Source organism: Phallusia mammillata, chromosome 7 (genome assembly GCF_965637545.1).
Source record: "Phallusia mammillata chromosome 7, kaPhaMamm4.hap1.1, whole genome shotgun sequence".
Classification (NCBI taxonomy): Eukaryota; Metazoa; Chordata; class Ascidiacea; order Phlebobranchia; family Ascidiidae; genus Phallusia; species Phallusia mammillata.
The window spans coordinates 2,907,067-2,932,913 of NC_137258.1; the positions used below are offsets into that span (position 1 = coordinate 2,907,067).

At 41.2% G+C, this 25,847-nt stretch overlaps 1 protein-coding gene and 1 long non-coding RNA gene across 2 annotated transcripts; both read left to right on the plus strand.

The window, feature by feature from the left end:
- The first annotated feature begins 930 nt into the window (after nucleotides 1-930).
- On the plus strand, nucleotides 931-24,661 carry LOC145237305 (uncharacterized). The gene is made up of 8 exons (XM_080100114.1): nucleotides 931-1,405; nucleotides 1,819-1,950; nucleotides 3,081-3,187; nucleotides 3,992-4,154; nucleotides 12,833-12,983; nucleotides 13,674-13,755; nucleotides 22,313-22,480; nucleotides 22,948-24,661. The coding sequence occupies exons 1-8, from the start codon at nucleotides 1,007-1,009 to the stop codon at nucleotides 23,126-23,128; spliced, it is 1,383 nt and encodes a 460-aa protein (XP_079956240.1). The 5' UTR covers nucleotides 931-1,006; the 3' UTR covers nucleotides 23,129-24,661.
- LOC145237322 (uncharacterized) lies at nucleotides 4,782-5,536 on the plus strand. Its single transcript, XR_013861977.1, has 2 exons — nucleotides 4,782-5,243; nucleotides 5,307-5,536. It is a non-coding gene; the product is annotated as an uncharacterized LOC145237322 (long non-coding RNA).
- Nucleotides 24,662-25,847: the final 1,186 nt, after the last annotated feature.

The following is a 25,847-nucleotide window of genomic DNA, read 5'->3' on the forward strand; positions in this document are numbered from 1 at the left end:
TGCAAGTTCTTGAAATAGAGGGGTGCTGCAGGTATCACGGTCTCACGGATATGCTGTTATGTACCGACAGACCAGTTAAGTTAGAAGTAAATACGTGAGCTTTTAACAGTTCACAATAAACAAATTCATATATTTGGTATGTCTAAACTCGACGCAAGCAACTGCTGCCAACAAATTAATTTAGATTTTTTCGGAAGAATAGACAAATAGTTCAAAAAATACTTTGTAATTAACAATTAACCGGCCTTATGTTTGTATATCACTTTACAATAACCACCATACCCTTTTTGCGCAAAGCTGAAAACCTTTCGGCGATTCGGTTCGGCAGCCATGTAATTTTACGCTTTAGCCAGTTCAGCGAATCGAAAATGTGAAGTCACAGTATGCGCATCAACGATTCACAACACAGCGTTAAGTCGCAGCAGGCCTGTGTAGTGAAATGTTTAGACGCTGCATTAGAAGTCAGATTCGCAGAGCGCTTTCAAGCAGTGTGTGCTGATTGCTAGCTGTTTAGAAGTCTGTGTGTTTCACTTGTTTCACTTCGCTTCTGGTTTGTGTCTGGATAAATGAAAGCTAGAGTATTTGTAACAGTATTGTTTTGCATGAAATTTCGGGATCACGTTTAGTTACATTTATCAAGCAAAAACAAATCTCCAGAAAGAAGGGTTTGGCCTGCTTTGGGTACTAGCTTTATTCAATAGCTATGCGAGTTATGGTACAGACCGCATAACGTTAAAATGTGAAATGAAAATTTGGGCGCAGTGCTAATACGTTGTTTGCGCTTTTGTCTGCAAGCTTTTGTGAAAGTTTATTTCCAGGATTTACACAATTACTTTCCTTTCATCAATAGTTAATTTTTTGCCAAGGGAAAAAATAGAAACTTCACATTTTTTTAAAGCTATTTTAAAAGTACCGCACTTTTTACTTGTTGAAGTTATATATTACTTTGTAGTGTGAAAATGGAAATACAACTTTCAGCAAACAACTAACCTTCGTAAGCTGAGATATGATTTCCAAACACAAGATTTGTGCCTTGCTGACAATAGCAATGGCCACATGGATCATATATTTGTACTGGAGTAATGTTTTGAACGTTACTTTCATGGAAGAAAAAACAATGTCATTAAACCAACATACAATTTCCAACGCGGTGCTTTCGGCTACCCAGCGATCTTTCGACATTTCGTCGCAAATTAATGTCACAATTGATAATTTGAATGTATTACTGACCAAGAAATGTGATGGAATTTCGGTAGACCCCAGCAACTTCTCAGTAACAATCAGTAACAATGGTTCATTGCTGTCGTTTGAGGAATATAAACTATGGCAGGCTGACGTCTTTATCAAACGACACGCAAATCCTGGCAAAAAGAAACCGACGTCCCCTAAACTTCGGAAATATACGGTACTATATATTTGAAGAGTATTGTGTTTTTGTGGGGTATCCATCATTTGCGCCGGTTTAAATTTCTTTATACTTATCGCATTCCGAAATAAACACTAACTCTGTTCGTATTCAACAACCCAATTTTTTTAAACAGAAAGCCTTTACCCCATAAACCCCTTTCGTTTAGCCCCAAACAGGAATATAGTCTCCCGTTGTCAGCCGTAGGCATGATTCATTTTTCAAAAACTAGACTTGACACAAGATTATGAAACAAGCCTTTCGAATTTAGCAATTTCCTTCAGACGTTTTTGTCGATAAGCTAATCTTAGTTTATCAAATCATGGTTATTTTGCTGGACATTGACACGCCAAGTATGGAGATTTACTTGAAATCGGTTATTGATTGTAACTAACAATGGCTTTTTGTGTTAGGACGCCGAACGACCAAATCCGAAAACTTTGCTGAAAAACTGGGATGAACAGATCAATATTGAAGAGATTGAGAAAAATGTGGAAAGCGAGAGAGCGGCAAGACTAAAGCAAGGCGACGATGATATATTACAGGTATCAGCTTGTGTACATAGCGTATTTGCTTTTTAGGGTGTTTTCAAGTCTTGTTGATCGTGCACGTGAACAGATTGTCTCAAGAATAAATATCGCGGCCGGAAAAATCAACAATATATGTTTATTAATGTTTAAACATATTTTAATTCATGTTTACTTTAAAACGTTTTAGTAAAGAGATTTTTTTAAGCTGTGAAACCTGTACTTCTAAAGGTTCCGTTGGCGATGTTAATCAAGTATATATATTTGTAAAGATAAAAAAGGATACTTTGAGCGCAGGTAGTTTATCGCATGGACGCATAACGATCCTTTAACCATATAACGTTCCTGTAAGTTATTGAAGTTCAAATTCAACCATAGCCGGATTTATGCCCGACACACCATAAAGCGCGCATTTGGAACACACCCTCTACTGTGTGTATATACTGTGTGTATATAGGTCCAATAAGTCAGTCACGGGTTTTTGCTCGACAATGGTGCTCCAATCTGTATATTTCATCTATGTCAAATTTGAAATCCTGACTGAATACCTTTGTTCAGCTTTAAGTATTACGTATAGAGTACTGAAGTTTGTGTACTGAAGTCAAAGTATAAAATGTTCATTTTTATTTTCTCACTTGTGAAAATGAGCAAATAACGATGCCTATAGCGACCACCAAAACGCTTGTTGCTGGGATATACTGTTGTTCAAACAAAATAGTAGGTAGATAGTTCGTATTTGCACGTAAATGAGGAAAACGTTACAACAAAAGTACAGCGAATAGCATCTTCTCGCTTTTGCTACATTTTTCACGAGCATTTTAAGATGCTTGATGGCCATTGTTCGTAGTGTTAACGAAAAGCTAAAAAAGTTTTTATTTATTTTGATTTAAGGCGCTACACTGTTTTGGCAAAAACTGTGGTGGTTTCTAGATCATTTTTCTTAACAAAACATCGAGATGAAACTGTTGTGGCAAACGTATTTTATAAATAAATGACAGACATATCCCAAAACATTCTTTTAATCAACGTAGCCTTGTCTGATTTTTGTAGATTAAACAAACCTTTCTGTAAAAAAACTGTTCGTTTAAACGCTGTGTTCTTAACTGTTTAATATTGTTGTAGTCATTTTGCCCTTGTCGTGTTTACAGATAGCTGAAGTACAACAGGAGATTTCAAATTCCTCCTACGAAGTTCCAAACCTCATTCATTACATCTGGTTTGGCTGCAACCGAATGCGCGTTGACCATTATATAACGTAAGAAAGACATGAGTATTAAATCTTTAATTCATTATTTTGTTATTGCCATTAGTATGGGTCGATACTAAACTAATATGACCCTTATCTGACGGAAAATCTCCTCCCGGTACGTGCAGAGCTCGTCTAACTTTTTTGCCCTGCTTAATACCTTAAGGCCAGCCGTTATTTTGTAAATCGGGCTTTAATTTGCGTTTCAGTGTTGTAAGATTCGGAACCGAACTCGTTTTTTTGGAATAAAGCCCAAAATAAGCCATAACCGAACAAAATTACGACACATGTATAGTGTGAAGTCAGGCCAGAATCGACCCCTTTTATTCAATCCTATCAAATCCTAAGTTATTATGAGTTTAGTCAGTGGAACCTTTCGTAAACCGTGGCCCCCTAAAAGTAACCTTGTGAGTTGGGCATGGGGCCTGGTTGAGAACCACTGGTTTAGTGAATGGAACGTATGGTTTTTTTTGCACCAGGTTGTTCCCATCCACCACTCACAGTAATCATTGACAAGCACGTTGTCTGGACATGGTCTGTAATATATAAACATTGTGTACGTTTGAGACCGAAGTCATTTAGGGCTAGTCTTAGAAGCCAACTAAAAAGAACGATTTTATACAATACTTATGTGTTTCTTATATGTTACTATTTTTAAAAAGATGTGTACAATTTTTTATCCACGCCCACATTTTACTTCCAAAAGTAGTTATATTAACTTCCAAAAGTAGTTATACACGCCACTCTTATGTACTTTCTCATCTGCAAGTTGACTAATGGCAAGTTAACTGTCTTTAATTTGATTTCATCAAGGATCTTAGGAGCTTTGCGGTATCAGAATCCTCGTCTAATTCTCATCCACGGAGATTGCGCCCCATCCGGGGAGTACTGGGATCGATTGATGAAGCAGGGAGGAGACAAAATTCGTCTCGTTCGGAGGACTCCCCCAGAAAAAATATGGGGAATACCCATCAAGGTACGTTATCAATTTTCAGGGAGGTCAAGTTTTGAAAATTTTGACGCTTTAGTTTTCCATCGGGTATATTATTTGCTTCACTTAAAAACGGAAACCTTGGTAAGTTTGTTTTATTCTTAACGGCTAAAAAAAACAATACTTAAAGGCTTATGTTCATATAATGAGTCCACCGTCGTTCTGTTTGCTTTATTGTCACATGATAGTTATTTTGGTTTACTTTTATTCCTTATCTTAAGCAGTTGGTGATTTAACTTTGTTTAACCCTTTGGGTTCGACTTGGTTGGGGCTTAATTTTCTTGCTCGAAGTATCTCAAGTGCTTGAGGGGGGATTAGAATTTTTTTCCCCACTGGTATTTAGTGTCTTTCCTTTTTCTGAGATCTTTTTGGGGATTATAAGCTCGTTTAAACACGACAAAACATCACGTCAGATTGGCTGGCATTGACGTAGACAGGCCAAATATTTTAGTAGAGTAATCACAGTAAGCAATAGGGTTTGAACTAACTAAATCACAGTCATAAACAGCGATAATATTTCTTACTGTGAACTTGTTTTATTAATTTAGGCCAAAAGCAAATTAAAAATCAAATATATAATCTCTGTATTCAAAAGTCTTATAAACACGTTTGTTACATCTTATTTTCCAGTAATTGCCGATTTCTATAGATTCCCGCATTTCCTTAGTACAACTTGTGTTGTAACCTAGTGCGTTGTGTGACGTAACAATGGACTGCCAGTTTTGTGTAATAACGCAACGTGGTTTAGTTCTTTTCGTTGCTGACTTCCGTGGAGCACGGTGCTGCGTCGGTTGTTGTAGAAAAGCTGTTTATTGTCGTGTTGACGATTATTGGTGAGTCACTTTGTATATATGTGTTTAATGACTCAATATTGTGAATTACCATAATGACTGCTAACCGCTGTGAACTTGACCTAAACTGCAATGACCTAAATGTAATTCCCCTTTTTTAATAGTCGTACTGTACGTGTAGTTGGGTTCATTCAAGTTGCTAAAGTTGTAATTGTTTACGCAGCGTTCTTGTACGATACTCACGTGAAGCGTGACTTTCTACACTGTTGCTCTACATAGCTTGGTAAGCATTGTGTATGACGTCATAATGGCATATTGTGGTCTCATGTTTTTATTGTGTATTTAGGTGTGTGACAGTGATTTCTGGGATCGCCCATGTTATTTGTTTTCTTCCGGTTCCCATAACAGTTGGTGAGCTTAAAGTTACATTCCTACATTTAAAGCACAGTGCTAATGCCATGTCTTTGTAGAAACCGTTTCCTATCCGTTTCCCATTCGTTTTTCATCGTTTCTTTCGCCTCCCACCGTCCTGTTCATTCTTCATTGAAAGTGTTTGAATATAAGATCTACAAAACACCCTATCTGTGTGGAGTGCTTGCTGGAGACCTTTAGGAATCGCGTTTCAATCCCTCTCGCGTGACGTTCCGCGCTGTAACCGGGGCGCGTTCACGGGACGTTACATGAAAGTTTCAACTGAGGTTGAATGCAAGTCTACAGTTGAAATCAAGTTTCAACTGTTTGTTGAAATCAAGTTTCAACTGTGTGTTGAAGACAATTGCAGTTGAAATCAAGTTTCAACTGCTTCCTGAAAGAAAGTTTCAACTGTGTGTTGAAGACAATTGCAGTTGAAATCAAGTTTCAACTGCTTCTTGAAATAAGCTTCAACTGTGTGTTGAAGACAAGTTTAACCGTTTGTTAAATATTTAAGCGGTCCAGGATGAGCCAATCAAACCCCACAACTCCTGAAGCGGTCGCTGATTGTCGCCGACGTCTCAGTGAACAATACCTAGTCGCCGAGTGTCTGATGAAGGACCACCGCAACAAGCAGGTGCTCGAGACGGTTTTGGTTGAGCTTGAACATCTTTTTATCGATGCTGTTGCTGCCTACGAGGCGCATCCCGATCTTGCCGACGAACTAGCAAGCGTGAGGAAAAACAAGGCCGAATTTGATTTTCTCACTGGATTCGTGAGGTAAATTCTACATCTAGCAGTGTTTTACCTGTTAACATAGCTAGTCCATGTGGAAGCGGTGACAAAAGTCCAAGGGACAACGACTCGTTCTGCGGACGAAGTAGGCGATCTAGTTCTTCGACTAACAGTAGAACTAGAGTTAAAGTAACGACACAGCTCGCGCGTCTTGCTGTTCAACAGACTGCGCAGAAGCAGGAGCTGGCCAGACAACAGGAAGAAAACAACTTGGAGATGCTAGAACTGCAGCATCAGCTACAGGCCGCGGAGGTCGAGGAGAAGGTTTGGGACGAGATGTCAGGAAACTCGGAGTACGTGACAGTGAAGGAAGGTTCTGGTAAAACGACCACGCCTCCCCTAGAGAAGACCCTGGAGGATCAACGTCACGTTCTGTTCACGTCACCACCTGTCACGTCGCAGCGAAGCCCTCCGGACCAGCGGTATGTGGTTGACTGTATTTCTCCGCCTAAATCCCTGTCGCAAAATGCGCCTAAATTAAATCTTCGTTTGACGAAAGAGGTTTTTTCACTGCAACAAACCCAATTGTAAATAATATTTGTACATATGATTCAGTCAAGCCAACTGGTGTACATGACAATGAGATTGCATCACTTGTGAAGCACATAAACAGACCAAAGCCTAAAGTTCTCGTTTTTGATGGCAACCCAATGGACTATTGGAAGTTTGTTCGCAATTTCGATTCTCGGATCGACGACAAGGTCGATGACGATGGTGCCAAATTGTCGTATTTGGCGCAGCATTGTGATGGCAAGGCCCGTAAACTTATTGAACACTGCTTTAGACTAAAGGAAAACGGGTACCAACAAGCGAGACAGTTACTGTACGACCACTTTGGCAAGTCACATATAATCGCTCATGCATGTGTAAGATGTGTTGTCAACGGTCCAGAGTTGCGACCGAACGATGCCGCTGGTTTAAGCGAGTTCGCGCAGTCGCTGCGCGATTGTTTACTTACACTTTCAGACATTGACGAGCATTCCGAGATGAATAATTACCCTACGTTGATTGCTGTTGTGAATCGTCTACCGTTCAAGATGCAAGAGGCTTGGAAACGGCGTGTTGAGAAAATACTCAGAGATACTGGCCGTGAACCTTTGTTTGAGCATCTTGTGGACTTCGTGGAGACTGAGGATCGGATTGCAAATTCGTTGTTCAGCCGCATGCTCGATGAGCATCGCAACGAAGCTAGGAAGGTGAAAGGTAAAAGTAGTCACGTAAAGGCTTCCAGTCATGTCGTTGTAAGCGAACAAGAATCTAGGCCTAAGGTTCGTGCTGGACCTTCCCATTTTCCCACTGCCCCGCTGTGTCAGTGCTGTTCGGGAAACCACGTGCTTTCTAAATGCGAGGAATTTAAATCCCGGTGTTACCGTGATCGTCTGCGCGTCACCCGGCGCCGCAGACTCTGTGATAATTGTTTCAGATTTGGGCACTTTGCCACTAAGTGCAACAGCCCCAAGGCGTGTACCGTGAGGGACTGCAATGAAGCTCATCACACCTTGTTGCATCCGCCAGAGAAGAGTGAGGACGAGTCTCCTGTCAAAGGACCTGCGCCGGAACGGACAGTTTGTTCGGTTGTGTCGGCGATTGGAAAGGACTGTCATGCTTCCTCTGGTAGACAGAGCGTCAACTTGATGGTTGCGGTCAAAGTCCGTGCTAACGGTAGGGCTGTTGATATGACGCTCTTTTAGATACTGGCTCGGGCATTACTCTGTGCGACAAGAAACTGACAGACAAGCTTGGTCTGCGAGGTGAACCGAGCAACGTGACGCTTAAAACGGTCAACGGAGACAGTCGCAGGCGCGAGGGCAAAAGAGTAAATTTATCTGTTGCTTCGCTCGATGGCTCCACAACTGTGGAACTTCCCGAGGTGTTCGCTGTTGATTGTCTGCCTATTACTGCCAACAAGTTTCCGAGAAACGCGGAATTGGAAGCGCTTCCACATATTAGAGACATGTCGTTCCCACAGGTAGATTGCAGTGAAGCTTTGTTGCTCATCGGACTGGACGTTCCAGAGGCCTTTCTCGTGCAAGAGGTACGGAAGGGAAAACCGAAGCAACCTATTGCATTCAGGGTTCCACTTGGATGGGCACTGGCAGAACCTGTCTCTAAGAAGTCAACCGATTTGTTTTCCGTCAACTTTACTCAAGTTGCCAATGATTCGCTGCGCGAGAAGTTAGAGCGAATGTGGAAGACCGACTTTCAAGACACCAACGCCGACGCGATGCCTATGTCGCGTGAAGACCGGTACGTCTTGGATAAAATGAAAACCAGTGTGCAATTCAAGCAAGGTCATTATGAGTTGCCGTTGCCATGGCGCCCGAACGCACAACCGCTTCGGTGCAACCGGGACATGGCGCTAAACCGTTTGGGTTCTTTAGAACGTCGCCTGAGACGCGATGCCGTGCTACGCGATGCGTACACAAAGACGGTACATGGCTACGTGGCTAAAGGCTATGCCGAAGAAGTTCCAGATGAGGAACAGTCTGCAGAGGTAGTATGGTACCTGCCGCATCACCCTGTTACAAATCCACACAAGCCCGGTAAAGTGCGGGTAGTTTTTGACTGTGCTGCCAAATACCGTGACCAGTCGTTGAATGATGCTTTACTCCAGGGTCCGGATCTAACCAATTCCTTAGTAGGAGTTCTTTCAAGGTATCGGATGGAAAAGGTAGCTCTTGTGGCCGACGTGGAGGCCATGTTTCATCAGATACTTGTGAAGCCGACAGATTGCGATGCACTTCGGTTCTTGTGGTGGCCTGATGGCGATGTGTCGAAGAAGCCCACCACACACAGGATGCTTGTTCATTTGTTTGGAGCGACTTCTTCCCCTTCCTGTGCGAGTTTTTGTCTTAAACAAGCCGCTGATGATTTACGAAGCGACTTTCCAAATGAAGTCGTCGAGACGGTAGAAAAGAATTTCTACATTGACGACAGTTTAAAATCCGTGTCGACTGAAGCAGAAGCAGTTCAGTTGGTCAAAGGTATTTGTGCACTTCTCAAGAAGAAGGGATTTCGGCTAACCAAGTGGCTTAGCAACAGCGAGCGAGTTCTCGCGTCCATTGATGAAGAGGAACGGGCTAAATCGGTGAAGGAGCTGGACGTGGATGGTTCTTCGTGCGAAAGGGTACTTGGCGTTCGATGGAACGTTTCGTCGGACGAGTTCGGTTTCAATGTCGAAGTAAAGCAGCCTACAGCCTACACCAGAAGGTCAATCCTGTCGGTGGTAAGTTCCTTATACGATCCTCTTGGCTTTGCAGCGCCTGTGATCGTGGTGGCCAAGACGATGCAAAGAGATCTCTGCAGAAAGCAGCTGGGATGGGATGACGTTCTTTCTGATGAAGACTCCGAATCGTGGGCAAAATGGTTGCAGCAACTACCGCGGTTAGGAGACGTTGTTCTGCCAAGATGTGTGAAGCCCCACGATTTTGGTAAGGTGCGAAAAACGGAATTGCATCATTTTGCAGATGCGTCATCTACAGCTTACGGTGCAGTGACCTATCTGAGGCTGGTAGACGAGAGATGACGCATTCACTGCTCGTTTGTAATAGGCAAGGCACGCGTTGCCCCCTTGAAGACATGTTCGATTCCCCGCCTGGAGCTGACGGCGGCCGTTGTTGCAGCCAAGTTGGATCGACTTGTGAGAAAGGAACTGCAACTGGACGAATGCCAATCCGTGTTCTGGACGGATTCGACTGCGGTTCTCCAAAGTATTCGCAACTGCAATAAGCGCTTTCCAGTGTTTGTTGCAAATCGCTTGGCCAAAATTGAGGACGTTTCTCGGCCTAGTCAATGGAGACACGTCAGCACCAAGGTAAATCCAGCCGATGAAGCGTCTCGTGGACTCAGTGTGAATAAATTCCTTAGGTCCAGCCGATGGCTTACTGGACCCCAGTTTCTTTGGGAGCAAGAAGATACATGGCCCACCTGTCCGGACTTGTCGTCATTGCCAATCGAATTTCTTTTGGTTAAGAAAGAAACTCAAACTGTTTGTCTGGTCGCCAGCGAATCCGCTACGGATCGACTCATTGCCAGATACTCATCACTCAATCGGCTGAAAAGGGCTGTAAGCTGGTTGCTCAGATTCAAATCGATGTTGATGTCAATGAGGTTTCCTGCCAAGTATCAAGCACCTACTGGGCAACTGGCCGTTGTTGAACTCAGGGCTGCCGAACTTGAAGTTGTAAAGTATGTACAGAGACGAAGTTTCTCAGAAGTTTACGCTGCGATGTCGAAGGCCAAAGGCGAAGCCTTTCGTTTACCAAAGAAAAATAGAGCTCTCGGAAAAAAGCTCAATCCAATTCTAGTCGATGGAGTTATGAGAGTTGGTGGAAGGCTCGAGCGTGCATGTGTCGAGTTTGATGTGAAGCATCCGATGATTCTTCCATACGACCATCGGTTTACCGACCTGGTGATTATGCAGCAGCATGACGAGGTTGGCCATGCTGGAATGGGACACACGTGGTCGTCTCTTAGACAACGCTACTGGATCATCAAAGGAGGGGTAGCAGTTCGGCGCGTTCTTGGAAAGTGTGTTTCCTGTCGCCGAAGAAATGGCTCCCTGGGCAAACAGATGATGGCAGACCTTCCTGCTTCGAGACTGCAGGCCAATAAGCCGCCGTTCTCAGTGGTCGGTATCGACTACTTTCGACCTTTCCTTGTGAAGCAAGGACGAAGTGAGGTAAAGAGGTACGGGTGCATCTTTACCTGTTTTTCCACCAGAGCCGCGCATATCGAAATAGCGCATTCACTGTCGACGGACTCCTTCATCGGAGCTCTCCGACGTTTCTTCGGTCGTCGAGGACGGCCAGACCAGATCTTTAGCGACAACGGCACAAACTTCGTTGGAGCTGAGCGCATCCTGCGCGAAGAGCTGAACAGGTGGAATCAGAGGCAGATCTACAAATATCTGCAACAACGTGATATTGCGTGGAGCTTCAATCCTCCCACTCCCAGCCACATGGGTGGGGTTTGGGAGCGAATGATACGCTCTGTGCGCAAAATCCTCAACGCTCTGCTCTCGGAGCAGACCTTGTCCGATGAGAAACTGATGACGCTGATGGTGGAGGTCGAGGCCATCCTGAACTCTCGTCCCTTGGTTCCGGTGACGTTCGATTCGAAGGATGAGGAGCCCCTTACACCAAATCACCTACTGCTGCAACGTGCAGCGCCGAATATGCCCCCTGGACTGTTTACGGGAAAGGACTGTTTCCATCGTAACCGTTGGCGCCAAGTACAATACTTGGCCGACCAATTTGGGCGGCGATGGTCGCGCGAGTACCTGCCGACGCTAATGCCCAGATCAAAGTGGGCAAATGGACATTCTAATTTCGCAGTCGGTGACGTTGTGCTTGTAGCGGATGATATAATCAACCCAGGAGCAAATGGCTTCTGGGTCGCGTGACCGATGTGCTTCCTGATCGAAAGGGAGTAGTGCGCCAGGTGGTGGTCAAGACTCACACTGGTGCCTTGAGACGCCCAATTGCAAAATTGTGCTTGCTATGCCGCGACGACGCGATGCGTGATTAGTTGTGTGTTTCTTTGTGTTCGCAATTACTGCTGATGTTTGTGTGTTGTGTTGTAAATGTCCTCCTTGGATTCGTACATTGTGGGGGGGTATGTTACACCTTATTTTCCAGTAATTGCCGATTTCTATAGATTCCCGCATTTCCTTAGTACAACTTGTGTTGTAACCTAGTGCGTTGTGTGACGTAACAATGGACTGCCAGTTTTGTGTAATAACGCAACGTGGTTTAGTTCTTTTCGTTGCTGACTTCCGTGGAGCACGGTGCTGCGTCGGTTGTTGTAGAAAAGCTGTTTATTGTCATGTTGACGATTATTGGTGAGTCACTTTGTATATATGTGTTTAATGACTCAATATTGTGAATTACCATAATGAATGCTAACCGCTGTGAACTTGACCTAAACTGCAATGACCTAAATGTAATTCCCCTTTTTTAATAGTCGTACTGTACGTGTAGTTGGGTTCATTCAAGTTGCTAAAGTTGTAATTGTTTACGCAGCGTTCTTGTACGATACTCACGTGAAGCGTGACTTTCTACACTGTTGCTCTACATAGCTTGGTAAGCATTGTGTATGACGTCATAATGGCATATTGTGGTCTCATGTTTTTATTGTGTATTTAGGTGTGTGACAGGGATTTCTGGGATCGCCCATGTTATTTGTTTTCTTCCGGTTCCCATAACAGTTGGTGAGCTTAAAGTTACATTCCTACATTTAAAGCACAGTGCTAATGCCATGTCTTTGTAGAAACCGTTTCCCATTCGTTTTTCATCGTTTCTTTCGCCTCCCACCGTCCTGTTCATTCTTCATTGAAAGTGTTTGAATATAAGATCTACAAAACACCCTATCTGTGTGGAGTGCTTGCTGGAGACCTTTAGGAATCGCGTTTCAATCCCCCTCGCGTGACGTTCCGCGCTGTAACCGGGGCGCGTTCACGGGACGTTACAACGTTTATTTTGTTTTTTGATTTTTTTTAACTTGAAACCACTACACTCAGTTAGACTCCAGCGATCCATTTTGAAAATCACTTTCTTTACAAATATATACGCTGTTTATTTTAGGGCGTCGCCCCAACACTTTATATCACTGGTGAAACCTTCCACTTGATAAGCTGACAGTTTGTATACACACATGTTTGTCCAGGTCATTGAACACCGAGCAGACGTGGCGAGACTTCAACTTATGCTAGAGGTCGGAGGGATTTACTTGGACACCGACAGTGCGATTTTACGAAATGTTGACGAACTCCGCAACTATTCAATGCTCTTAAGTGAATCCAACTATAACTCGCTCGGTTAGAGCCATTCAATTTTTAACCGTGTTTTTAAGTTGTTTATAGTGAATCGTAACTTGCAGAAACGCTTTTTAACTTGTTGTTAGCCTTATTTTATAATACATACAGTTGGGTGAAAAATAAAAGTCACGCAAATCTAAAAAGACAAAAAAGTGACCAAAAACTTGGTTGTCCAGTCGGTAAATTATCCACCTGGATAAAACGCCTGTTTATTTGAGCCAAAGCGAACATAGCGTAAAGTTACTTCACTTTTCTTTGAAGTAATCAACATTTTCACTGGCACAAATCGCTCTTTGATAAACTAATGTCGTTAAAGCAATCTTTTTCAACCTTTTTTTCAAAACGAGGCATCTTTTTTCTACTGGTAAAATTTTGCCGCACTTCACTAACTAAAACTATTAACTGATGACAATTATGTGCGCACAATTTTTAACTGGAAAAAGCCAGAAATCAAGCAATAATTAGACTGCAATTGTTACCTCGCCAGCCGTACCTTAACTTGGCCTAAAGCCTCATCGCTTTGAAAAGTAACATGATTTTTTTATTTCTAAAGGCACACAAGTCAAAAATCACTTGGTTAAAGAATATGTGATTTGATTATATATCCTAATTATTACTGAGGGCAATAAGAATCCTCTGTATCTTTTAGTCAAAATTCAAAAGCGTATATCTGTGTTTTTTCATTTACAGCAAATGGAATTATTTTCGCCAACAGAAAAGCCTGGTTTCTGCGACGATGGTATCACGAATACAGATACTTCAAAGATGCTGCGTAAGTTTTTATTTACCGTTGGATTGTGTGTAAATACAACTGAACATTTCAGTGTTGTAAACAGGCTCTAAACATACGCCCCAAACACGAAAATACAACCAAAAACCCATACTTTTCAATGATGAATGTTGAATTGAATTCACAAAAATAAACTAATTTGTGACATATGTGTTGTGGTCAAGATGCAGTGAAGTGTGTCAATATCGATTTCTATTAGTTGTGGCGTGGTGATTGTCGTGTCTCGTGTCGTTTACCGTACGTTTTACACGAGGCACCTTACAGTTATTGCGTAATTCCTTTTCGTGTCAGTTTTTGCAGTGCATAGGACTGTTAATTAGCATTGTATAAGGTTTATTATTGTAAAGGTAGTTGTGTGTAAGGTAACTACAGTGGATTAGAGTGTACTAGTTGATGTATGGATAATTTAAATGTGTGTGATAATCTGACCATGCTAGTCGTATATACCTTTTATCTTTTTCTCGTGTTAGTAGCTTAACTAAATTCTCTATTTTGTATTTCTATTTGAATAAGACACTAAGCAATGTAAATCTGTGTGGGAGCTGCTAACGCAGAAATCTGTTCTGTTGTGACTGTCTCGATTGATTCTGATCTGTCTTGTTTGTCCTGACTATCTGCTGTATCTTAGACTGTACTAAACTGTACTGTTATGAACTGTCCAGTTTTGTTGTACTGTGGTACTCGGTATTGGAATACAGCCTTCGTTTTATTGCTGCAACATATCAGTGTGACAGACAGCATTTGGCGGTGCAAGTAACCCACACAGTGGCCAGTTAGAAAGCTAGCTGGGACGTGGAATCCGAACCAAAGGGTTTTGTATTCTACATAATTTCTGCGTCACAGTTTGTATTGCGCACAAACTGTCACATTGCATCAAGTACCTGTTATACTGCACAACATGGATGAAAGAAATTCAGATGAGATGAACTCCAAGAGCAGCCATTCATCTGTTACAAGATCAAGACTTCTTAAGTTACAAATTGAAGAGCAGAAAAGAAGAAATGAGCAGCAGATTGAACAGGAACAAATTGAACTGGAACTCCAGGAAAAGAAGATGCAAAGGCAGATGGAACTGGAACTTCAGGAAAAGAAAATGCAACTGGAACAAAGGATAGAAGAAAATCGTGCACATTTGCGCAGGCAAAGGCTTAAGATGACAAATGAACTGCAGGCTATGGTCTCAGAAAATAAAAGAGCTGAGATTTTATCCCAAGCAGGCTCTAGACCGGTATCGAGAGCAGACTCTTTAACTGATGAAAGTCCTTTGGTTAAAAATCGGGTAGGTCCTTACCAAATCAAAGATTTCTGCAAAACTCCAGTGGTACAATTAAATGCAGATGCAGATGTTTTGCCCGGACCTGTTAATATCTCACAGGAAGTAATGCCACAAGTAGTGCAAGAAGAAAACTTACCACAACCGACATGTCAATTTATGCCACAACATAATGCAAACGGACATGTTTATGGCCCTAACTTTTACCCTGTTTCACCACTTTATCCAAGTTACACTGAACCCAGTGTTTCTTACCCCACTCCCAACTACAATAATCCTCCTGTTACCAAGTACCCGCCTGTGCCCATTCCTACCTACCCCATACCCACTGTACCTAGTGCTCAAACCAATCCTCATCAAGAATCGAAGACAGATTCCCATTTTCTGAAAGCCATGAAAACAATTACAAAATCTATTAACAATGGGTTTTCAATGCCCAAAATCAGCATGCCAAAATTTAATGGCGATCCATTGAAGTACACTGAGTTTATGCAGAAGTTTGATGCAAACATAGCTAGCCAACATGAGCAAGATGAATTCAAGCTACTGTACCTTAGTGAAATGTGTGAGGAAAAGGCAAAAGATCTTATATCAACTTGTGGTTTAATGAAGAACCCCAGTGAAGGATATACAGATGCAAGAAACAAGCTTTATCAACATTTTGGTCAACGGCATATTGTAATCAGTGCTCACATCAACAACCTAATAAATGGTCCAGTGATCAAACCAAATGACATTGAAGGCCTTGGTGTACTATCCAGGCCAATCCAAAACACACTTAATATATGCCAAGAATTAAATTCGTTGTCAGATGCAAATAACCAAGTATACCTTGGAAAGGTGTTTAACAGGCTTCCATACCATATGCGTGTTAAATATGCAAACAAATGTACCAATTTGTATAGAGAAGGAAAATCGCCAGACTTTCGGCACATGACAGAATTTGTAGTTAACAAAGACGTTGGCTGCAATACATTTTATGGAAAGTTGCTGGCTGAAACAAAGGCGCCAGCTACAAGACCAAATCGAACAACAAAAATTGGAGCATTTTCAACTGTGGCTTCTGTTGAAACAAGTTCCAACATCAAGGAGAAAACTGGCACTTCAGTTGTTTCCCAAGTTACAAGAAGACAGCCAGAACTATGTCCTGACTGTAATAGCAATCACCCACTATGGAAATGTTTACAGTTTAAAGCAAGAACTGTGCAAAAGAGAGCAGAACTTGTTAAAAGGCAGAACCTTTGCTTCAATTGTTTGGGTTCGAATCATTTTATTGCTGAGTGCAAAAGTGAAAGAAGATGTCAAGTTGAAAACTGTCATGGGAAGCACCACACATTGTTGCACCAACAGAAAAGCTATCATCAAAGAGATGAAATACCGGGGTCCAGCAGGTTAAGTGGGGCCGGAGCCAACCAAGTAGAAAGAAGAACGAATACATTGCAACAGAACCCCAGTGGGGCCGGAGCTGACATCACTTCCGGTGGCATATCATGCAATCTACCAGCCAAAGCAAAGGTTAGACTTAAAGTGGTCCCTGTATGTGTGTGGACAAATGATAAGAGTAAGTTCATTAATACTCATGCATTCCTTGATGAAGGATCAAATCATTCTCTTTGCACTCTAAGTCTTATGCAAAAATTAAGGACCAATGGAACTGGGAAAAGGTTCTCAGTGTCTACTGTCAACGCACAGCGCCAATATTATGGTGTTCATGTAAAGCTTCATGTTCAGGGGATTGGTGAATATACCCCATACTTTCTTCATGATGTGTTGGCAATTCCTAAATTGCCAGATGTTAAAGGAAGCATCCCAGTTCAAAGTGAAGTTAGTCATCATCGTCACCTTAATTCAATTCATTTCCCCCAGTTGTCACATAATGATGTTGACTTGCTCATTGGGGCTGACATGATGGAACTGCACATCCAAAGGGAGACTGCAGCTGGAGAACCAGGGTCACCTCTTGCAATTCGGACTGGTCTTGGATGGGCTTTATTTGGGCATGACTGCAAATCATCAAGCGATGATCAAGTAAAAATAAACTCACTGTACTGACACCATACAAAATCAATTTCAAAGAATGTATGATAGTGACTTTCAAGACCTCAATTCGCATGACAAGTTACACCATTCTATTGATGACAGAAGAGCATTAAAAATAATGCAGGATTCTATTAAAATGGTAAATGGACATTACGAAGTTGCTTTACCTTGGAAGTCAGAAGAAGCTAAACTGCCATACAACCGTTTAATGGCAGAAAGGAGGCTTACTTACCTCAATAAAAGATTTATTAAGGATGAAGAACTTTTTGGCAAATACTGTTGTAAAATAAAGGAGCTTTTGGACTGTGGATTTGCAAAAAGAGCACCTCATGTTAAAACCCAAGGAAGAACATGGTATATTCCACACCATTCTACTGGTCAGAAGTTTAAGGTAGTATTCGATTGTGCTGCAAAGTTCCAAGATGTTTCACTCAATGATCAGCTTCTTCAAGGGCCTGATCACACTAACAAACTGGTTGGTGTACTTCTTCGCTTTCGTCAAGAAAGAATAGCTATTGTTGCAGACATTAAAGGGATGTTTCACCAGGTCAGGGTCAACCCAAAGGATCACGATGCACTATGCTTTCTTTGGTGGCCAAATAATGATATGACACAACCACCCGTTGACTTTCAAATGGTAGTACACTTATTTGGTGCTACCTCTTCACCTAGTTGTGCTGGATTCGCCTTGCTACAAGTAGCCAAAGATAATCTACTTCAAGCTGATGAGACCACTCTGCAAACTGTCAAACACAATTTCTATGTGGATGACTGTTTGAAGTCAGTAGCTACCCCTGATGAAGCTATAAAGCTTGTAAAAAATCTTGCTGACCTACTTCACTGTGGTGGATTTCATTTAACAAAATACCTCAGCAATGATCGAGATGTTATAGCCTCAGTACCTGAAGTCGACAGAGCCAGGGCCACTTTAAATCTTGATTTGGATGAAATGCCAGTTGAACGTGCTCTTGGCGTCCAGTGGAATACTTCTAGTGATCAATTTGAAGTTCAAGTGAACATCAAACCTAAGTCAGCCACCCGACGGGGTATACTGTCTATGTTGAGTCAAATATATGACCCATTGGGCTTTGTGCAGCCATTTATGCTTCCGATCAAGAGGCTCATGCAAGACTTGTGGGATCATGACTTAGGATGGGATGAGCAGATTAAAGATCGTCATTTGAAGGTTTGGAATCAGTGGCTGCAACTTTTACCCAATCTGGAGACTGTGTCAATTCCAAGATGTTTAAAGCCTATGCATGCAGAAGTAAAAGTATATCAAGTGCATTGTTTTTGTGATGCCAGTAATGTAGGATATGGAGCCGTGTGTTATCTCCGTTCAAAGGATCCATTGGGCAAATGTTGCTCATTTCTGATGGGTAAAGCAAGAGTTACCCCCAAAAAGCCAGTAACAGTTCCAAGGTTGGAATTAACTGCTGCCGTTATTGGTGTGAAGTTGACCCAATAATAATAAGAAGAATTGGAATACAAAATTGATGATACCGTCTACTGGACAGATTCTACATCAGTGTTGCAGTACATTAGAAACAAAAGTGCTCGTTTCCAGACATTTGTTGCCAATCGATTGTGTATGATACAAGAAGCCTCACAATGCCGTCAGTGGAGACATGTGCCAACTGAGAAAAATCCAGCAGATATTGCCTCCCGTGGTTTGATGCCTGACAAAGTAAAACGAGCTGCAATGTGGTTTAAAGGACCAGCCTTTTTGCATGAAGATGAGGAGCACTGGCCTTCCAGACCTGCTTCTTTGCCTGCTCTGAGTGATGATGACCCTGAATTAAGGAAAAGTCCAAAGATTTTTGCTTCTATTGTGGCAAAGGACACCAATCCAATGCAATCACTTTTTGACTACTTCTCCCAGTGGAACAAGCTTCAAACTAGTGTAGCTTGGTTTTGTCGATTTAAGCAGTACTTGCACTGGAAACATACTGGGCAATCCAAGCCAGTCTCTGGCAATCTAGTGCCAAAAGAATTACGCAAAGCAACCACAGACATTATCAAGTTTGTACAGTATCAGGAGTATGGATCTGAGTTCAACAAAGTTAATGATTTGCAATCAAAGGCTCAAATGAGGAACCTAAACAAGTTGAAAAATATTCACAAGCTTAATCCTGTCATGATCGATGGAGTTTTATGTGTCGGTGGGCGCCTGCAATTGTCTAATTTGTCAAATGATGCTAAACATCCAATTCTGCTACCATATACATCACATGTAACTCACCTAATCATTGATGCCTTCCATAAAAGGAGTGGACACAGTGGAACACTTCACGTACTTGCAAGAATTAGAGAGCATTTCTGGATTGTAAAGGGACATTCAGCTGTTCGCCAGGTGCTAAGAAGATGCACAAAGTGTGGGCAATACAATGCAAAGATTGGTGTTCAGATAATGGCACCTCTGCCCTCATCAAGGTTAACTCCTGGGCATCCACCATTTTACCACACTGGTCTAGATTATATGGGCCCAATTCTGGTTAAAGTTGGCGGCAGCCAAGCCAAAAGATATGGCTGTATCTTCACATGCATGGCTACTCGAGCAGTGCATATCGAGATAGCCTACTCATTGGATACTTCCTCCTTCTTACAGGTTTTTCGCAGATTTGTCAATCGACGAGGATATCCCCAACACCTGTACAGCGATAATGGTTCCAACTTTGTGGGTGCTGAGCGAGAGCTACAAAGTGCACTGAACCAATGGAACCAGTTGCAGATCCACAACCACTGCTGTCAGCATGGAACAGAGTGGCACTTCAACCCACCTGCCTCTAGTCACCAAGGAGGAGTGTGGGAGAGAATCATTCGATCGGTTCGCAAGATTCTAAGAGGTCTAGCAGGGGAAAGGACTTTGAGTGATGAGTCACTCCATACATTTATGGTGGAAGTTGAGAGAATCCTCAATGACCGTCCACTCACTTCCTTGAGTGATGATCCAATAGATTTGGATGCCCTGTCACCAAACTCTTTACTGATTAGAAGACTACAACCTGGTCTTCCACCTGGACATTTTGTGAAAGCAGATGGTTATCGGAAATCCTGGAAACATGTCCAGTTTCTGGCAGATGCTTTCTGGAAGAGATGGTTGAAGGAATACCTGCCTCTATTGCAGCTCAGACAAAAATGGCTGCAACCACAACGCAACTTCAAGAAGGGTGATCTCGTGCTGATGGTCGATGAGAACAATCCACGTGGAGCCTGGCCAAAGGCGCTGATTGAGGAGACATTTCCGGATGGCGAAGGAGTTGTTCGAAGAGTTCGAATTCGCACAGCGAATTCTTCCTACCTGAGGGACATTCGTAAAATATGCTTGCTGGAGGAAGCTGCCTGATAGCAGCTTTGATATGTGAATGTCTGTTGCATCTTGACCCTATTATGTTGTAAATAATTTCATTTGTTCAATTATTGGGGCCGGTATGTTGTGGTCAAGATGCATTGAAGTGTGTCAATATCGATTTCTATTAGTTGTGGCGTGGTGATTGTCGTGTCTCGTGTCGTTTACCGTACGTTTTACACGAGGCACCGTACAGTTATTGCGTAATTCCTTTTCGTGTCAGTTTTTGCAGTGCATAGGACTGTTAATTAGCATTGTATAAGGTTTATTATTGTAAAGGTAGTTGTGTGTAAGGTAACTACAGTGGATTAGAGTGTACTAGTTGATGTATGGATAATTTAAATGTGTGTGATAATCTGACCATGCTAGTCGTATATACCTTTTATCTTTTTCTCGTGTTAGTAGCTTAACTAAATTCTCTATTTTGTATTTCTATTTGAATAAGACACTAAGCAATGTAAATCTGTGTGGGAGCTGCTAACGCAGAAATCTGTTCTGTTGTGACTGTCTCCATTGATTCTGATCTGTCTTGTTTGTCCTGACTATCTGCTGTGTCTTAGACTGTACTAATCTGTACTGTTATGAACTGTCCAGTTTTGTTGTACTGTGGTACTCGGTATTGGAATACAGCCTTCGTTTTATTGCTGCAACATATCAGTGTGACAGACAGCATTTGGCGGTGCAAGTAACCCACACAGTGGCCAGTTAGAAAGCTAGCTGGGACGTGGAATCCGAACCAAAGAGTTTTGTATTCTACATTATGCAGCTACATAATTTAATTTTTTTTTTAATTTAAATTTAACTTTTTCTTAAATTACCATCCAGGTAAAGAAATATACATTAAGACACGAACCGAAAGAGTTTAATAAACCTATAAACTCGTATAACACAGGGAATCAACAATTGCGCTCAAGCTGACTCGTAAAACACAATAGCGTTGGTGAAACGGTCTTTATTAAAACAGCCTTGTTATTTCAACTCCGTTACGGTGTATTGGCTTCTGATGAATGTGGGTTCACATTTTACCGTCCTAAATTTTCTGAGCAAAAACAACACGAGCCATTACGTTGGAGGAAAACACTACAGCATTTTCATCTCAGTTTCTGTCCCGTTCCATTCCAGCGAATAACGCCAACAGCAGCGATGTAATTTCCGTCCTTATTCAAGCGCCCACCTGTATAACGCAGTGTTATACACATGCCGATAAAGGTGTGCTGTGTTACAACAGAAGGGCAACTGCAGCGGCTGTCACCATTAAACTAAACAGTTGTATTTAATTAAAAGAGTGCATAAATCACAAGATTTTTTAAAATTGTGCGTAAAATCACAAGATTTTTTAAATTTTCGATATTGTTGCCTATATTTATAGGTCTCCTTTCTTGAAGGGGACACATATTGTTTTTGTCCGTATTTTGTTGTTGTTTTTTTCTACTTTTTTTCTGTCTAACGCTACCTCGGGGCGGGATTAGAATTTCGTTTTCCCTTGCCGGTATTTCGTGTCTTTCCCTTTTTCGCGATCTTTTGGGGGATATAAGCTCGTTTAAGGACTGTGTGTCATTGAAAACCGTTTGAAAAGGTCATTAAACGGTCGTTCGGCGACTGCACGGCGATAGGCCACTGAAGAACAATAGTAAATCGATAAACAGTATATAGGACAATATATAGGAAAGCCGCCTTACTAGTTCAGCTTGAGGCCTCCGCCATTTTTTCAAGACGTTGTTGAGGTAAAGTGAGCTCAAAAAAAGCAGTGTTACAATGCTTTTTGCAGATATAATCTTTCCTTTTTCTCATGTCCAATGGTACGTTCACTTCGAAAAGCCATGGCGCATAGGCTTGAAGAAAATAACTCTTTTTCTAACATGTAACTTTTTTCACAGCTGGGGTCACAATTCAGTTATCGTTCCATGGGCTTTATGGCGAGTTTTTCCAGACAAGGTTCATGTTGTGAAGGAATTAATATGCCGTCCGAATTGGCAGGAATTACCTTACATTTATCATGACCTATACGATTGGCACAACAACTACATTATGCACCTATACTCTCGGTGAGCAGCTGTTTGAGTTGTTTAGCGTGACGAGCATTGGTATCAGCCGTGATTTTCAAATTGCGTGTGCCAAGAATTATTTTGCACAACGAAATTCATCTTTTGTGCACGACATCTGATTGTAGCCTTGTTTTTTTACGACTACTCTCACTTTATGTTTAACGAATGCGGGTGTACGTTGCAATGCTTGCACTTTGTAATGTTGCCACTAAACACAGTTTCACCGATGATATATTTAGATTATTGCATTATACTCATTGCGTTTTGGGCCCGTAAATTGTGGCGAAAAATAGAGATTGGTATGAGTGCGACTGGCTTTAAAAGTTTGACAACCATCGTATTACATCAATTTTTTTTATTGCTTAACATTTGGAACAACGCACTTGTTCAACTAAACACCGCTCAAGCATTTAGAATTCTTCCTAAACGTTCATTAGAACACTGAACCTATCTACACACTATTTTAGGTTTGTAAAGAAGATGGACGGGACAGAGGAACACACGGTTAAGGAACTAGCTATCTTGAACACCACATATGGTCAGGTTGCACGACATATACTGTGGGGTGATGAAAAACCACGTGATATTAAAGATTGGCTTGTCACTTGCAATCAAACGCAAGGACTGCCTGAAATTAAAAATAACTAAAGAACTTAAACTTGAAAGTTAGCGTTTATACCTTGCATTTTGTTTGTTACTCTTAGAATACACACATCAATCAATTTTTTTAGCTTACGGTACAATTGCCAGTTGAGCAAAACAGTTTGGCTTTTGGAGTTATAAGACAAGAAAACACAATTACCATAGATGAGTTGTTTTGTCAACTTTCGGTTTAAAACTCTTTGCAAAATATTTGCTTTCAAAAAACAAACAGATAAAGGCCTTTTTAACTATTTGACAGATGGTATTTTCCACTTGTTTTTTTAATGCATTTATGATTTCCGAGTTCCTGCTTTTGGGTGAGGTACTACTTGCAAACAAAAAGAGGAATTAAACTTTAAAAGGAAGTTTTGATATAATCTCACATTTAAGTATTGCTCATTTTAGAAAATCGCGTGCTCGTTGGTAGTAAGTACACTTGTTTGTTTTTTTCTAGAAGTTTTTTTTTCAATCAACATTTTCTCTTGTCTGTCGTTGTGGTCAATTCTGTCGTAAGCAGAGAAACAAGTACATTGGTTCTTGAGGTGGAACAACTAACGTAAGAACTCACAGTAGATCAGGTTTGCTAAATACCGATAGAGGGCGTAAAGAGCGCAGTTATTTAAAATAACAGTAAGACTGGGATGGAGCTAAATTTAAAGAACTATTTTTTAAGATTGATTTAATTGTTATTATTATCATGAAACCTCACACCAACCCTATTAGCCCTAACCGTTAGCATTTGAAATATTTGATTGCTCTACCTTCCGGAAATTAGCAAACCTTGCTACTGTGAGTTCTTTCGTCAGTAGCTCCACCTCAAGAACCAATGTAATTGTTTCTCTGCCTGACTAACAACACACCCTAGTTTGTTGTGTATGAACTTGGCTGTCTATGTTTGAGAGTCCACATTATTAAAAACTATTTTTCTTCTGTGGCGCATTCTGTTCATTTTTTTACCCACTGTCTATTTTTCCAACTGATATTTAGCACTGTATTAAGCTTCTATGCTAAATGAATGTTTGTGTTGTTGTGTGAATATATTTTCATTAGCATCGGTGTCTGCTGTATTGTATCGACTTTATATAATTTGCGCTAAACCTGACAAAGCTGAAAACTGTGGCAAAGGTCTATGCTGAAGGTAGGTAAAAACGCCCAGTTGAAGCGATAATCACAACCTTTTCATGGTTTGACTTCTGCTGACTAAAACATGCAAATGCTGGAATAATTGTCTATTTTTTTGATGTTATGTCGTTTCAATGCTTTTAAATTCTCAAAGTTTTTTTTTTTAAATGGCGTTTATATTCTATCAACAGCGTTCATAGCAAGAAATTGGTCAAATTGGCGCTATTACGTCTGACCAGAAGGTTCGTTTACTGCAAATGCAGTATTATCACTCTCTTTAATTTCGCCTACTTTTATTTACGTGTTTTATCGTGTTTTGCTGATGCTTGGGCATTTTGTTCAACTGTTTGGACATGTGTTTGCACAGATCTGAAATATGGGTCCCTATCCTGCCCAAACCCGAATAAAAAAGTTAGATTTACCAAACTAAACTGAATTACTGATTTTATTGAAACTGATTTACCAAAAAATGTAACAAAGTGTAAGGTCAGGCCTAAGTGCGTGCCTTCTTGATAAAAATATTACAGGACAGACATACAAGGTGAAATAGCCTTACTCGGTCCAGAATTATGTGCTGGTAAATTCATATGTTAATTATAATTAAACGCTCCATAGACTTAAACACACAGACCAGTAAAAACACCAAAGGTCCGGACACGTATGTAAGTAATGTACATGAAACTGGTGTTCGCCTGTTTAGGTTAGAGGTCATGGGGAAATCGTGGTCTTGAATTGGTCACTAAACATAAATTTGCTTCTCGCGAGAGTATTGACACAACGACTTTTACGTCATTTCATGACATTACACGGTATATCTGCCAAAGAAACGTTTGAATTATGTAGCAAGAATTTGGTCACACAAATAGCCAAAAACGTCATAAACGCTTAGAACTCTCACCCCTTTTATATAGGTTATGCAGATAAAGCACATTTGTCCAATCAGCATCTCTAGGTGAATATTCTCGGTAGAGCTATTAACACTATACCTCTCGTAACATCCACTGTCACAAGGGCGTAAAGAGCTGATTTTTTTGGCTAACGGCTAGAGGGGTTGGATTGGGAAATGAGTTTTTCATTTTTTTACATTAGTAACTAAATTATTGTGGTAGTTTTATTGAATTTTAAATGCTAATACCTTACCCCCACCCTAATAGCCCTAACCGTGAGCATTTTTGAAGAAATAACGTTTTAAATGTAAAAAATGCTCTTTGTGCCACCTGTCAGAAATTAGGCACTTTTGGATGTCAGTTGCTTTACGGTGTTAGTACATCCACCAATATTCTCTTGTTTATTTCGTAATGGAAAACTTGTATAGCGCCACGTAGGTCGACAATCCCGCATTTGGTTTGCACGCAATGTTTTGTGCTTCGCTGGAAATGCAAATTCAACACCAATATCAGTGTCAACTTGGCACTGCCAAGTCAAGTGTGACTGGCCTTCTTCTTTCGAGTAAATTTAGTTTAGACTGTATTTCGCGTTTACGTTGTAGATCGCTGTATTTCATGTTTTATGCCTACGTTCAATTCTTTAACTAGTCTTTTGCTAAAAAAATTTCTGATTATATAAAATGCAGTGGCGTGGTACTTTACGTCAAGATAGGCAA

Excerpts from the sequence above, each read along its gene's own strand:
- LOC145237305 (XM_080100114.1), top strand. The coding sequence starts at position 1,007 with ATGATTTCCAAACACAAGATTTGTGCCTTGCTGACAATAGCAATGGCC. Across the intron at positions 12,984-13,673 it reads ATCCAACTATAACTCGCTCG|CAAATGGAATTATTTTCGCC; the intron begins GTTAGAGCCATT and ends TTTCATTTACAG. Across the intron at positions 13,756-22,312 it reads AGATACTTCAAAGATGCTGC|CTGGGGTCACAATTCAGTTA; the intron begins GTAAGTTTTTAT and ends CTTTTTTCACAG.